Source organism: Phaenicophaeus curvirostris, chromosome 6, assembly GCF_032191515.1.
Source record: "Phaenicophaeus curvirostris isolate KB17595 chromosome 6, BPBGC_Pcur_1.0, whole genome shotgun sequence".
Classification (NCBI taxonomy): domain Eukaryota; kingdom Metazoa; phylum Chordata; class Aves; order Cuculiformes; family Cuculidae; genus Phaenicophaeus; species Phaenicophaeus curvirostris.
This window is the reverse complement of record NC_091397.1, coordinates 39707941-39723679: the sequence shown is the minus strand read 5'-3', so window position 1 is coordinate 39723679 and position 15739 is coordinate 39707941. Positions and strand designations below refer to the sequence as shown.

Genomic DNA, 15739 nt, shown 5'->3' with positions numbered 1-15739 from the left:
GTGACCATGCAAAGCGCTGATTTATCTGCAGGAGAAGACAGTCAACACCTGCTCTTTTAATCTTTGCATTTTTGTTATGTCCAGTCCCTCCATACATATGGGGATGCTCTCCCGTGTCTATAAAAAGATGTGAGTCATAATTTTTATAAAGTATAGGATATTTCAAATGTATCAGGTTTTGAGTGTCCCACACAATGCAGCTGTCAGGACTTAATTTTCACATAGCAGGTGCCAAAAATTAAGCTTTTGTAGATACATTAATGTTGTCCACTCAAAGCAGTGGTTCCTTTGCCAGTCTGAGGGTATATAGTAACCTGTAAAAACTAAGACTATTGTTTCTTGCTATTTATTTTTGAAGCCAATAACTAAGTCAGTTAAAAAATGGTAGATTAATGCCACCTTCCTTTAATCCCTGCCCTACTTTCCATACACCCCAAACATTTCTTCTTCTGAAAGAAAAAAGACCGTTCTTCACTGTAGTGGCTCTTTTGAGTAAGCTTTCTCCTATGCTATTGATGAAGCTGATGAAGACATGTTAGTGACAGTGTTTAATGTGTTTATTTTAACAGATAAATTTTGGTATTGTCGACTTTCACCTAATCACAAGGTCTTACACTATGGAGACTTGGAAGAAAGCCCCCAGGGAGAAGTTCCCCATGATTCCTTGCAAGATAAGTGTAAGTTGTGCACACAGATTGCGCTACTTTTATTTCTTTTATGCTAGTTCCTCTTTGTAGCTTGTAGTAAGATTCTCTTAGCATATTACATTATCAACAGCTCTGCTTATGAAGATAGATAGGAGAGGACATTTCCCTCTCCACCCAAGCACTGCTCTCCTGGTTTTGGCAAGTGTGTATGAGAACTGAGCTCAGCTTTCCAATGAGTTCATAATTTCATTCAGCTTGAAATGTTATTCATTTCATGGGGAGGAACAGTTTATTTTCATTGCTCGTCTAACTGCAGATGTCAAAAATACTTGGGCATATTCAGAAGCACTTCCTGTCCATGGAGACAGATGTTTCTTCTGTAGCAAACAGTTTATTTACTGGAGAAGAAATCCATGGCAGGCAGAGGTCTTTTTCATTATAGAGTGGACATAAAGATGATAAGTTGCTGTGAACAGTATTGAGAGGATCTCGTTGTTACTGTGTACCCAAGTGGGAGAGGGCATGCCTCTGTGACATCTCCTAACAGGGGATTTATCAGGATGTTTTTAATTTATAAAACTAATTTTGAAGCCATTTACAAAAATGACACTTTCATTATAATTTCTCCTTTGTTTTTCAACATAAGTTGCAGAAGTTTAACCTGTGATCCTGGGAAAGTTTTTTAACCAGTGCATTTTTGTCATGAGAAAGTGACTTCCAAGAAGTCAAGCATTAAATAAGGAATAATTACTTTTTGTTCTTTTCTGAGCCTCTGTTCGTAATAAATGCCATTCTTGGCATTATAAAATTAGACACAGTGATACAAGTAATTCCCTTGGTAGCTCCACTTCTTTCATGGAATGGAAGAAAGACAAGTTTTTCAGAAGGTGGAAATAATTCCAGCCAGAAAATTGAGAAGGGAGAAAATCAGTGATTTAAACCTCCCAATATATTGGTAGAACAAATACTTGTTTCTCTTTCCTGCTCCCCCAACCTGTCTCCAGGCATCGCATTTTAAAATTTCTAAGTTGGAAAGTGGAAGAGCCTGTCTGGTGCTGGAGCCCTGGCAGTTCGAAGTCACATTCCCTTGTTGTCGTTGCCTTTCAAATTACCTCAAGGATGCTTCACACTTTTATTGCAGTCTTGTTAGGATGTAGGATGGGCTCACATTGCTGCATTGACATTGGAAGAGGCTGCTTTTCTGGACGAGGCTTAGAGAAATAGCCCTTGAATGTTACAGTAGCACCAGAATGACAGAAGAATGAAGGTCATGCTTGAACTGTTGGCACAGTTATGAGACCAGCAGTTCCCAGATTTGTTTGCATTGAGGATGCTTCCATGCTCAAAGCCCTGACCCTGACTGCAGCTTTATCTTGCATCTGCATTTTCTGTAGGCTCTTGAGTCTACTTGGGAATGTAAGAATCCCATGGGGACAGAAGGGTCCTACTTTAGAAACCACTGGGCAAGACCCATGTGTTCCCTATGCATGCCTGCTTGCCTGCAGAGCAGTTACTGATGCAGTTAGAGAAAGATATAGTTGTTTCATCAATATCTCAGATTTTCAGTCTATGAAAGACAGGAGATTTACTGCAGTGCCACCCACATTAGAGTTTACTTAAACAGAGTTTAAACAGAGAATATTGTGGCATACAAGATGATAAAGTGGCACTCTTGTTCAAAATGTGCTAGGCCAAACTGGCTTGGGAATTTTACAGAACTCTCTCCTCTCCTATATCTCTTCTTGATCAAAAAGTAGGGTAGTGTCAGAGACATAAAGAGTCAGCAGGGCCACAGCAGGAAATGCTGAGACTAAAGGCAGGAGAGTTTGAGTAGTGAAGGACCAAATAAATTACATTTCTTCTAGTTTTTGATGGAAAGAAAGTCCATTAAAAAAGTCTATTATATCCCATACTATCCATTTGACCTTGATGCTGAGGTAATCTGTAATAAAATACATAGTGTTGCTGTAACCAGTAGAAGAGAAAACACATTTTGCCTTTCTAGTATTTCCATTAGAGTTTTTAAAGAACTGGACAGTAACAGATTTTCATAGTATTATGCAGTTCTATATATGGGATGCTTTTCTGCAGCCACAGGGATAATGGCTTATTTATAGATTGTAGAAACTGTCACTCACTGACCATATTGTATTGTAGAAAATTGACTTCCACTTTAAACTCAGAGAAATTTATCTTTACGTTTTAGTGACCTCACTCTCTGAGTGAGTCTGAGTGGCAGCAGATTCCAACATTTTTTTTCTTACCTTTGTTTTTGATCTTCAGTGATTTCTGATCATTTCACATATTAAAGCGGTTGGAATGGGTCACTATAAGCCTTAGTAGCCCTTATTCCTATTAGCACTAGAAAGCAACTAAATTACTGATGGAGCGAAGTAAAAAGCTATATGAAAAATTCAGAGGCATTAACGGAAGAGCAACAGCATTGAGTGAGGTAGGGTCCAACTCGCCCACCCTCCTCTCTTCAGCAGAGACTTTAGTGGATGCCTAGGAAAGAACAACAGGGCAGGCATTGTAAGGCAGAAAACTGTATGTTTTATAGATACAAGAGCATATATAAAAACAGTCTAAACACAGGTCCACATCTTTATGAAACACCCAAAGTAGTGGGATATAGCATACTCAGATTTTTATCCAGATGCCTGAAATTTTGTCAACTCCCTGATTCGTATTTTAGTTGTTTTCTTACAACAGGCTGGAAATGCCAAAGGAGGTAGCAATTTTAACACATTAGTCTTGCCTCTGTTTAGACTTAGTAGCTTTTACACAGCTTGTTTATAACTAATTTTCTGGATTTTGTTTTTGTTTCTTTTTATGCAGTGCCAGTGGCAGATATAAAAGCTGTTGTGACTGGGAAAGACTGCCCTCACATGAAGGAGAAAGGAGCTCTTAAACAAAACAAGGTATGATTCTCAAATTGTGGTGGACATGCACCCTGCAGGATACAAAGCTTATTAACTTGACCCTCCACGAAGTAATACAGGTATTTTTCATTCTAGCCTGACACCTTTCTGTGTACGCGCACATGCTTTTTTTTCACCTCAGACCATTTGAGTTAAATTACTGGGACAGCCTACCCTCCTGTAGTCAGATTTCATGGCACACGTGCATTGTGATACGCCCAGAGCACATTAGGATAGTCTTTAGTAGTGACGGCTTCTATCTATAAAGCAAAGCAGCTTTGCTGCTACAGAGCAGACTAGCACTCACTGTTAGTACCTACTCCTGTATTGTCTCTGATAAATATCTAGTTTGTTCCAGCTATATTCTCTGATGAGCTGGCGTACAGTGAACACTGGCACATGCCAAAATTGGAGTTAATGTCCAACTTCAGGTCCAGTCAGGTAGAAAAACAGCTGCCAGCAAAAGGATGTAAGGTAAATGCTGGGCAATTAATGAGGTGTGTAAGGATGTATTCAGCAATGCACTTGGAAAAAATGTGTAGGAGGCAATGGTCAGCTTAAATTAGATTTATGCTACCTTTCAGAGTTTCAGATCAAGAACTGTAAACTGACAGTTAGGAATCAAATTATATAGTGCCAGAATCTTGCAGAGTTTTTGTTAGTAAGAACTGCCGCCACAGCAAGAAGAAATTGGGGAACTGGCAAAGGCTGACATCTTTAGTGATGAAGGTCTTCAGACCGTATTGTATGAGGTATATTCATAAGTTTTCTATCAGGACATGCTGTCTGACCTTACAAGAAAGACTGAGACTGTAGTGGTGTTCAGTCTAACCTAGAACTACACCTTGAGGTATGGAAACCAGGTCAGAGAATTTGAATCAGAATTTCTAGTTATCTAAAACTGAGAAGTCTTGGGTCCAACAAGAAAGAGATTTTGATGGACAATATAGTGAGGTTAAGAATTCCTGCTTCAACATTTTAAAAATAAAAATGCCTGCATTTAGTGATCAAATAAATACTGGAAAAACCAATTGTGATGGGAATCATAGAAAATGAAAAGCTGCTGGCAAAAGTAGATTGTGCAACTGTTGCGGCTTCATAGCTGCAACTTTTCTTTCCTTAACTACATGCAGATATGCAGAGAATCTCAAGTATAGTTGGCATTTGCTTCTTATACACTCAAGTTGCTTTAAGTATCTTAGGATACTGTCATCTCCTTTCAGCATTGGTTTTACGTGGTTGGAAATTAAAAAGTCAAGCCAAGCAAAGAAAAGAAATCCCAGGAGTATTTTTCCTTGTTGATTTTCTAAATCAGGGCACTAACAAACACACACACACACACACACACACACATGCTACATTTCATAGAATTTCTACCTTGTGTTACAGCTGAACCATCAACAGCATTTGGCTGGAGCGTTTCTATGATGCATAGAGAGTATTTTTAACTCTTCCTTATCTTATCACTCATACATACACAGAAAAATGGAAGATAGGAAGGTGGAAAGCAGTGGGTGGCAGTGATGGAAATGTGTTATCTTTATGGAGCAGTAATGTCTAGATAGTATTTAATGCTAAATAGCAATGCTGCAGATCAGTTTGTCCTCAGCTGTTAACACTGCCCCATTTCAACAGGTAAAATTGCTTTGGACTGGCATAAAACTTCTGACTGAGAATGTGGAGATCAGGAGTTGATAGGCAACATGGGTACTTCCATGGCTGAAGCATTCCATTTGTCACTCAGGCAATAGTAATTCTGATGGTTTTACTATTTCTGGTGTGGTGCAGGGGTTTTGATATTTTGGGTTGGTTTGGGGTTTTTTTTTTCTTCCTCAGTCCCTAGTTTCTTCCCCTGGGAATCACAGAATTTGTAAAATTAGTTGTCACCCCAATCAAGCTGTCATATGCAATACCACAACTGACATCATATGAATAACATATCATTGTTTGCAGAGTATCAAGTTAATGTGGACAAAGAAATGAAAATTAAAAAAAAAAAAACAAACCACCACCGTCAGGCACAGAATGCAGTTTGGCTGAGTTTGGTGTATGAAACCTTTCACTTCCTGAAATTTCACAATTGGTGATATACTTTTATAAGGCCTCTTCATCCTGTGCTTTCTTTGGACTTATATAATGACCACCTAAATGTTTATTCATTGGCAGAAAAGAAAATTGAATGGCAAAGTGCCACTGCTATGAACATAGCTGAAATTGGCAGAATATCCATAACAAAGGCTTCAGCGTCTCTTCCTTTCCCTTTGCCGGCACAGGCCATTATTCTTCCAGTGGGAACATTTAGAAATAAATAAAAGTTAACTGAATTGGAATTTGCATGCATATGAAGCTGGAACGAATTGATAGGACCAGACCTGAATCCATTGTTGTTCATCTTGCATGTGTTTTTATATTAGGTTTAATTTTAAAGTCCTCATTTCTAACTCTTGAGTAATATTAATGAATTTCAAGGAAATGAAATCTATTAGATTTTGCAGCCTTCAAAAGAAAGCATGAGAGAAGAATTTGGAAGAAACATTACCATGTATTTTTAAGTGTTCTCCTATTGCCTTCTATTTGTTGATGTGGCAGGCTTCATATTTGGTGCCTTTTTATTCAATAGAAATGGTTCTGTTCACTTTTCTGTTGAATGCAGTCTCTCCTCCCCTCTCCTCCGTTCCTCTCCCCTCTCGAGATGTTCTGAGCATGGGAAAGCAAGCTTCCTCTCATACCACCTACAACAGAGTCAAAACAAAGGAGTAGGAAGTGTCCAGCCAGCAGGTGCAGAGTCTCTTGTTGCGTGTTTTCAGTGAAGCTTAAAAGAGAGGTGCATTGTGAGTCCCAGTACTCTTACATCTACTCAAGCATCTAGGGAAGGGTAGAGGTCTGACGTTTATAAGGGCAGGAAAATTTAGGAGTGTGAAGAGAGTGAGTTCAGCAGATTGAGGTGGGGGTGGAGGAAGTCAAAACAAAGATGAAGGTATGGGTGAGAGAAAACATCAGAGAGAAAGAGAAACTTGTGAAAAGGCTGGAGCAGAAAATAACTTTGAGAAAGGTTGTGGAGTAGGACAGAAAAGGGAGGAATAAACCACAGGTGGCTGACAGAGACTGACCAGTTCTCCTTTAGGAATTGCCAGTTCCTCAAAATCAGCTGTCATCGATGGGGAATATAATAAAACCAGGTGGACAAGTCAGACAGCTCAACCACTAAGACCAGCATCAGTGTGGAGGGCCAGCAGGCAGCTCTAGCTCCTTAGGCTTCTCCTTTCCTTGACAGTTTGCTGTGCGTGAGATGACAGAGAAGCTGAACTGGAGTCAGGGCTGCCCAACTCCCATTTTCCCCCATAAAAGGAATCTTGTTGCTCTAAACGTATCTCTTTCTCATTCACTGCCTGACTGGGAATGACCCGACCTGTGGCTCCCTGGTATATTCCTCTTTCAGGCAGGGTTTTTCCCTTCTTTTTCTTTCTTTGAGATGAACAAAAACTTCAATCCCTTGGAATTTCTCAAAGGACAAATAAATAGGGGCCAGGTCTATTGGATTGTTGTTGGCCTTCATGAAATTCAGGAACATCATAGTAAAGTACTACAGGCCCTGTTTTCAATGACATGTTTTATTTTCACAACCTCACTTGCATGACTTGGCATGTACTGTCAGTAATTTATAACACCCTGTAAGGAGATAATGCCAGGTTTGTGTGGGCAAAGGTAAATTCGTTTCTGTAATGAGGGATGTCACTCTTAACAAGGTGTGGCTGAGAGACATGCCTAAAACCCAAGAGGCTGTGCGAGCTGGGAGCCATTTGTTTGCTGAGTGTGCCAGCACTGTTAGTACCTGCAGCTTCCCTGGGGATTTAACATAGACAGAGTTTTGTCTCTTGTGGCCTGGCAATATAGCAAGTTGGACTTAATAACTACACTTGAGGAATCCGAGAGATTCCCATGAGAGGCCTGACCTCTCATCATCCAAGATTATCCCTAAGGATTGTAAGTGTTACGATTCAGATTCTGCTCTTAATCACGCAAGTTCAAAAATGAAATAACCCTTACCGAAATCCAAAGGTCTATGGCAATTTCACACCAGGAGATCAGGGGTGGAAATCTAGAGCAATGTATATTCTTCCATTTAGAAACTTAATGTAGCAAATTTAAGAAGCCATGCTCTTGTCGCTGCTGGCAGTGTAGGGACTGAGAGTCAGCAAAGGCGATCATTGTTATGGGGCTCAGGAAGCCACGAGGCAAAAAGACTAGGACATACAATACAGATCAGAGTTGCATGCAGTACCCATGATAACATCTTTACATGCTCACTACTGACCAGTGGAAGTTCATTATTTATACAGATTTGTTGGTTTTCCCCATAGGAACCCAGGGCCAGGTGACTTTTAGGAAAGGTCAGTGCCTGATGAATTCACTTGGCATTTTGAAATTCCAGCTTCAGTGCTGAGGAAGAAAAATATTTTTTCCTTTACAGAGATTCATTTGGGTCTTTAAGTAACCCAGATAGTTCAGTTTGACTGAGGCTGCTACTCCTTGTTCGTGTAGAAACAAAATGACAGAAACCTCTGGAGAATGAATAATTTAATAGATTTCCAGCAGTGAAAAGAGCATAAGTATATACCAGGAGATTAACTGTCCTGGCAAGATTTTTGATATAGGGAATCAAACCTTGCAGAACTTTGTGAATTGAATCTATACACATTGAAAAAAATGTGGGTCATCATGAAGAGTTTGTTGCAAGTATACTACTATGCACTATATTGATTTTAGTCCTCACCATTGCCTAGCTCAGATTTAAACTCAAGTGCTGAAGTAATCCATGACTGAATGAACCACAGTTGGCACTGTGGGGAGTGAATTTGTTTTGACTGAAGCATCTGTGATGGGGTTCTTACTGTGCCAGTCTGTTGCAGTGGTCTGGTACTACTGCAGCTTTCGCCAGACAGGATGGTGCCATAACCTATTTTTCCACTTGTTTTGGAGAATAAGTGGTAGGAAAGGAAGACAGACCTGAATGTATGAATGCCTTTCTCATGCAGCATTAATATGTGTGTGTTTGTACTGTTCCAGGAGGTGCTAGAGCTTGCTTTCTCTATATTGTATGACTCAAGCGGCCAGTTGAATTTCATTGCTCCAGACAAGCATGAGGTAAGTCAAATTCAGAGTACAGAAGCTTCTTTGAAGCCCTCTTAGTTGCTTTATGGTAACATGCAGCTTTATAAGAATGGTGTTCCTGGTACAGAGTACGATTCAATCTAAATCTGTGTCATATCTCACAGCAAACTGAAAGTAGAGGAGTTAGTATGTGAACAAGATATTCTGCAATTTTCAGGCATATCCTGAACCACAAAAGGGACATGTTTTGTATTTGTACATTATAGACCACATGGGGTCCAAATTAAAGATCAGTAGTTCTAAGCCCTACTGAAATTTGAGTCATAAGTAAGGGAAAGAATAGAGCCTGGGCAGACCTCACAGTTGCACAGGCTTTGCTCACTATTTCCAGGTGTAATAAAGATTTTTCTGCTCTGCTCTACTTTAGACAGTGGAGAATTTTTCTGTGCGTTCACTTTAGTGAACTTCAGTTCAACACTGATGATTTGTACAGCCAAGCTCTTACAGAATCACTACCATCTTCAGCTCATCTTGACAATGCCAGCATAATCAAGGGAGAGTATACCATCATTGGGTCTCAATTTCAGTCAAGGACTTGTGTTCTCCAGAATGACATATCCCATTATTCTTAGTTTCACATTGCTTAAGAGTATTCATGTCAGGTGATCATGGAAGGTCATCTCTGTTGCATCTCCACAGGGGAGTGTTTTGTAATGGGTTTCACTTGTATAAATACAATGTAAATACCTATAGTAAGGCAGAATGACAGCCCCTTCCCTGTTCCCTTTTCTTACCTGAAAACGTAAGGAAATAAACAACATCATCAGAAGGTGGTAGAACTAATTTACCTAATTATGTGGAAGCATTGGATGTGTTTTTTTCAAAGAACTTCCATGTAAAGATTTAGCAGGATGCACTATATTAAAAAATAAATAAGGGGTTTTTTTCCTATTTCTAAAGCAACAAGAGTTGGTGTTCCATTTGCACATTTATTTTGTGGTATCACATTTGGTCTCAGTTCAAGGCACTGCATTAAGATGATGAAACACGGAAGATTGCATTATACTGTAGTGTTATTAAAGTGCATGAAATTGCTTTACAAGTGAAGTGTATTTAGTTACACAGCTTCAACATTTGCTGCTCTGGATTAAAACCTTCAAATAAATGTTAATTTTAGGAGAGGAAAAAAGGTTATGCTCATTTGGGTTTTCCTGGGGATTAATATTTCAGTGTCATTTTCAAGTATGTTCATTCCAGAGAAAGAGTTGCTGGTCAATTTTCACGTAAGAGAAAGTAGCAGTAGGAGCCCAGGCATAATGAACCATTAGACACATAGGTCTTAGTAAAGCATGATTGTCTTCATCCTCTGAACTGAACATATGTAGCTCCTTTCTGATATCAAGTCTTCAGAAACTGAATTCTGGACTGTTTCAGCTCATAGGAGCAAATGGTCATGAAAATCAACAATTTTTTCGAGCCACTTGTATCCCAAACATATATCTACAAGTGTAGATTTCAGTGGTTCAAATTTTCAAAAACTACTACTGCATCTCACTGATGGGCATTGAGATGTGCTAACCCAATTGCTCATGATTGTGTTAACACACGTATTATCTTTATTTCTTTATTTTGTGTTTGTGCAGTTTCTTTGAAACATAATTAATATGGTCAGAAAAACAGACAGAGGCAGGAGCCTCTGCTGCTACTTGACAGTTCCCAAGTGAATGTTTTTTAAAGGGCATCTCACTTCCTCATTACTTTTCCATGGCCTGCAGAAGAGTGAGTTGCGATTAAAGTAAGAAGTACGAGTGTTCAGAGGAAGCACCCACAAGGAAAAGCAACTAGCATGTTATGAAGCCCACAGCTTTTCATCAAAGTACCTGAGGTGCCTGTCAATAGAAGTGCTAGATTAGCAGCATTATCAAGTTGGGAGATTGATGGGTGACATCTCAAGATTTGGAAAGCTTTGTGTGAAGCACCAGGAATGATGTTAGTACATGACAATTTCAGGTCAGACTTACAGGGGTTTTTTTAAGTACTTCCACAGTCCTCATGATTGTAGAGTGACATTGGAATTGGGAATTGAGTGTGTCCTAAAAACAAAAAAAATGAAGTAGGTTCATAAGATAATTCAAGTTGTAAGGAACCTTGAGGGTGAACCCAGTCTGACCTCCTGGTCAAAGCAGGTCAGTGATGAGCTCAGACCAGTTTGCTCGGGGCTGCATCCAGGTGGATGAAGCATCCACAGCCTTTTTGGTTGTCAGGTTACACTGACTTGACTCCCAAGGTATTTCTTTAATAAAACATCATTACTGAACTAGTAGCATTGAGATTTGGACCTCATTCTTGCACTTAAGTCTGGTAATAGCCTTAGCCATCTGTTGGCACTTCCTGCTAGCCAGAGGATTCAGCACAGTGAGATCACTCCATCACATTTGTTTTTCATTTAAATACTAATAGCTGGTTTCACCTACACAGCAAAAAGGTGAATTAATTGTATCCTTGATTTTTGACAGAGGAACTGATGAGGAAGGCTATAATTAGGTTTCATTGGAGTTTTATGAAAATGAATCTGTAGTAAATTAATTTTTCAGGGACTCTTAGTCTATTTTGCATATTAAAAAGAGAAAAGCTTCTGAATGAATGCCTCTCTTTTTCCACCATCTCATTAGGATTTCAGTCTGCTCAAAATGTACAGGAATTTAATTAGATGCACTTGCCAGTATGGATGTTAGAGAGGAAGCCCCTTTTCCAGGCCATTGCACTCATCTGAATTGTGGCTAGAATTTGGTTTCTGTGGGCCCTAAGTGAGATATATCTGGAAGATAAGAGAACTGTGGTTCTGTTTTCTGGCTCACTGAGATTCCTCCCCAGAGAAAGCTCTGGCGGCACTCACTGAGCAGGTGATGGATGATTCACATCAGGGACTGCATCTGTTGAATGGATGCTCTGCACTTCTGTAAGCTGAGCAGAGCCTTTTGCCTTTCTGTTCCTTTCCTCATAGTGAATTCTGGAAAAAACTTGCCCAAAGAAAGTTATCATCGATCATAAAAAAAATTATAGTCTGTTCAAAAATAATTACATTTTTAGGATAGCCTCTTTCTTTTCCTGATGGTCCATGTACATTCCATAAAAATTGCATGCTTTAAAATCTTCAGCGGCACACTGACAGGCTAGAATAGTCAGGCTAGGTTGTTGATTTAGTACATGTTAGCAGAACAGCCTGAACCCTAAAGTTTCTTCTATATAATTGATTTAATATTAAAGCTACAGCTTTGCTTACCCTGGGTGAAATCCTAGCTCTGCTACTATTTTATTACTGACTTAAATGGATCAGATTTCAGTTTGGATGTTGAAGTGTGTTAACCATCCTATTTTAAAAATATGCCCTTTTTCTGGATGAAGACATACCCCAAGAGGGGGTTTTCTCTCTCTTCCTTAAAAATAATCCTCAGTTCTGCTGTAGGATGAAGTCAGCCATGGCTATCTTTAAACTTGGCGATATCATGTAGCAAATGGTCAGCTAAATTTAAAATCCATTTTTTTTGGCATGAAATCTAGCAGAAGTATTTGTATGATAGAAATGCAGTTACGGTTGATTTAATTTTCTCCTGCGAACTAGGACACAAGTTCATGATTCAATTCTTTATTTTCAGATTATAACATTTGAGTACTTCTCTTCATAGTTGAATAAATAGCTTGCAGTAATAAGTGAAAGTGACTTATGTGATAGAAGCTGACTCTAGATCACCAATCTCCCTTGAGTTTGTTGCTATTTAAAATATTTATTTGGCCTATGTTTATCACAAGCTGTCATCTGTTGGGAAAGATGGCATATCCTATTAGGAAAAAGCTAACAGTAAGGAAGAGGTTTTAGAGGCCAGTTCAGCATCTGTGGCATTTAGAATTACACCAGGTAGCTTGGCATTTAATTTCATGAGGGAAACAGCACTGACTGACTCTGTAGTTTTCACAATATGTTATTTTGTGTGAAGTAGTGGTAACAGAGGCATAGATATGTAAGTAAGAGCCTATCTTTGTGTAGGAATTGATATTTCTTAATGTATAGGAAAGTAAACCATGATAAAACTAGATGGCTGGCACAAGATTTCTTATATAAAGAGTCAAGAATGATTTAGGGGGGGATTCAGTTCACCTAACTTAGCTGTCTTGGAATTAAAAGTTTGGGATAAGATAATCAGGCTTCTTCTTTTACTGGGGAAACAGAAAGAAATGGGAAAAAGGAGGTAATTCCAGAGTTTTGTTTTCCTAAGTGAGTTGTTGTTCTTTCTCCCATAATTATCAAAGAATATTCAACAAGAAGTTTGGAGAAGGTAGCAAATGGTCAACCAACTGCATACTGTCATTTCTCGCCATTTTTGGGGAATTGTCTTTCCATTTTCTGAGGAGCTCAGTGGAACATGCCTTCTTCATGATAATAGCTATTAAAATGAATCAACATCATTTTAGGTCTCTTTCTAAGTTATTGTGGGAGGAGTAACTGTAGAGAACCAGGCCAGATAAGCAGTTTGTGTATGGAAAGTCTATTAATGATAGTTTTTGTCTTTTTCCTGTGTAGTATTGTGTATGGACCGATGGGCTGAACGCCCTCCTTGGGAAGGATATGTTGAGTGACCTAACACGGAATGACTTAGACACGCTGCTCAGCATGGAGATAAAGCTGCGCCTCCTTGACCTGGAAAACATACAGATCCCAGATGCTCCCCCACCTATCCCAAAGGAGCCCAGCAACTATGACTTTGTTTATGACTGTAACTGAGGCTGCCACTGAAACTTTCTTCAAAACTGGAAATATTATAACTGGAGAGATATTATTAAAAAAAAAAAAAAAGAAGCGTGTGAGGAAAGAAAGAAACTCACTTGTGCACCTTGGATTTTGGCTTTGGGTAGGGGTGTAGAAACACTTGCATTCCTCCCTGCATCCCTTCCTTCCCCATTCCCATCTTCCCCATTGCTCATCCAAATCCACATTGCTTTAATTAACTTGTAATTGCAGGCTGTTGGCCTTGCTTAAGGCAAAGACTGCCACTAAGAAGCACCCTCCCAAGGACTTTTTTTACATTTTTAATACTGGAATAGACATTCTTAACTGAAGGACTATGTTATCAAACTGCATGCCTGTGAAACCCACTTGGCAGGGCAGAGGCTTTAACTGGAAGGAGGAGGGAGGTAGGGAGCAGAAGCAGCTACTGTAAGCAGAAGATTTCCCCAAGACACTCCCAAGAGTCTGCTCACAACTGAATTCAATGCAATGATGAAAATCGTTAACTGCTTCCCAGTGCTTGCACCATTCATCACTGTCATTTTTCTTTCCACTGTCATCTCGACTCTTGCCACCAGCCTTCACCCAACTCATCAGTTCCCAGAATGGAAAGTCTGCAGGTTTTTGCTGTACCATATGCTGTAATGCTGCAACAGCTTATAACTTCTTTTCCTCCCAGCTCTTAAATAGCCCCACACTAGCAGATCACTCACAGAAACTGTGTATGAAGCCACTAGTGTGTCCCATCCCTCTAGCATTCCCTAAGCCTCAGTTGCCTCTAAAATTGGCTTGTTGCTGTTCAAAGTGATTTTTTTTTTCTTGGTCCAAAGTTCAACAGTAATTTCCACAAATTAATTATAGCTGCCAAACATCCAGGTTTACATTGTTGTCATTGCTACAGTGTTAGAAATTTGCAAGGGAATCTTTTTGTACGGGTTCTATTTTTTTTTATTTTATTTGTTTTGCCAAACAAATATATTTAATGAAAACTAATTTCATTGTGAGTACTTTTGGGGGACAATATTTTTAATTAATTTCCATTTGGAACATTTGCCCTGAAGGGAAAAAATAATATTTCCCTTCAACTTCACTGTTGAATAAAAATCTGAGTTGTGATGATTCTTGGAACTTTGTTTTTCATCTGAAGTTGTCTTTTATTCTTCATGGTTCCTAGCAGTTCTGCAGATTTTAGTGCAAAGAAGGGAGAGAAGGGTGGAACCTTGCTTATCTGAATCTGGTTTAATTTACTTGTTTGTTTGTGGTGACAAGGATGAGATGCATCTAGAGATCTCCATCGCCATGAGCACATGAGCCTTCCTATAAGGATGCTTTGTGAGATCCGAAATCACAGCATACTGATATGCTCATGGTCATTTTAAGGCTGCTGCCTTTACTGTGTTTGCTGGAGTAACTCTTGTCCTGTATTTCCATTTCCTTCACTGAGAGCAGTTTTGGTTGCAGCAGATTGGTACTAGGTAAGTTTGGCCTCTGCAGGATGGATTCCCTCCCTCCTCGTGTTCTTCTAAGTGTTTCACAAGTCCAATATCTCTTACTCCAAAAGTGCTGGGTCTAGATCTAGAGGAACCTGCCAGCCCTTTCCCTCCCATCGCCCATGGTGAAGACAGATGTTTGTTTGCTTGAGTTCCTCTCCTACTCAGACCCAGCTGAAAAAGATGGTGGAGGGATTTTATCAGAGGTTATGCTAGTGAGAAACCTAGAGGGTGGTTCCAGTTTAGCCAGACACAGACAATCTCAATTGAGGTCACCTTTGCTCCATCCAGCTGGCTCTGGGGCAAACTGACCTCACACCAGGTGAGGAGAGAAATGATGTCCTGCAGGTGAATTCAAGCATAAGGGTCCTAAGGAAAGTGCCTTCCTGAAGTTGTCTTTGCAGTATTTCCTGTACACCTTGATGTAGCAGGAGATCTAAGTTGGTTTAGGTGGTAATGAATGGTAAATTAAGTCAAAAAGAAACACTGGAGTGGGAAGTTACATTGGACTGTGGCCTGAGAGAAGATTCAGTTTGAATGAGAACAGGGATGTGCAACAGGAGATGTGGAAGTTGGAGTTGTTTTATTCTCCACAGCCTTGTCAGAATGGTCAGGAATGAATGGAAGCAAAGATACCTGGGGAATTTTGGAGGGGTCCTGGGTGTGATGAGTGGAGGTAGAAACACGTTTCTTGACAAGACACTGATGCTACCTTTTGTCTGCATGAAGACAAGACTCAAAGCAGAACAGAAAATCTGAGTTGTTTTATTAATCAGCCTGACCCAG

The 15739-nt window shown here is 39.6% G+C and overlaps 1 protein-coding gene across 3 annotated transcripts in view; it reads left to right on the top strand.

Annotated features, from left to right (window-relative positions):
• ELMO1 (engulfment and cell motility 1) overlaps positions 1-14591 on the top strand; it is a 311923-nt gene extending 297332 nt beyond the window's left edge. For all 3 annotated transcript variants that reach the window (XM_069859885.1, XM_069859886.1, XM_069859887.1), the window contains 4 exons: positions 570-677; positions 3486-3568; positions 8636-8713; positions 13260-14591. In XM_069859885.1, the coding sequence (XP_069715986.1) occupies positions 570-677; positions 3486-3568; positions 8636-8713; positions 13260-13460 (470 nt within the window). In that variant the 3' untranslated portion in view covers positions 13461-14591. The remainder of the gene's footprint in view (positions 1-569; positions 678-3485; positions 3569-8635; positions 8714-13259) is intronic.
• The last annotated feature ends 1148 nt before the right edge of the window (positions 14592-15739 follow it).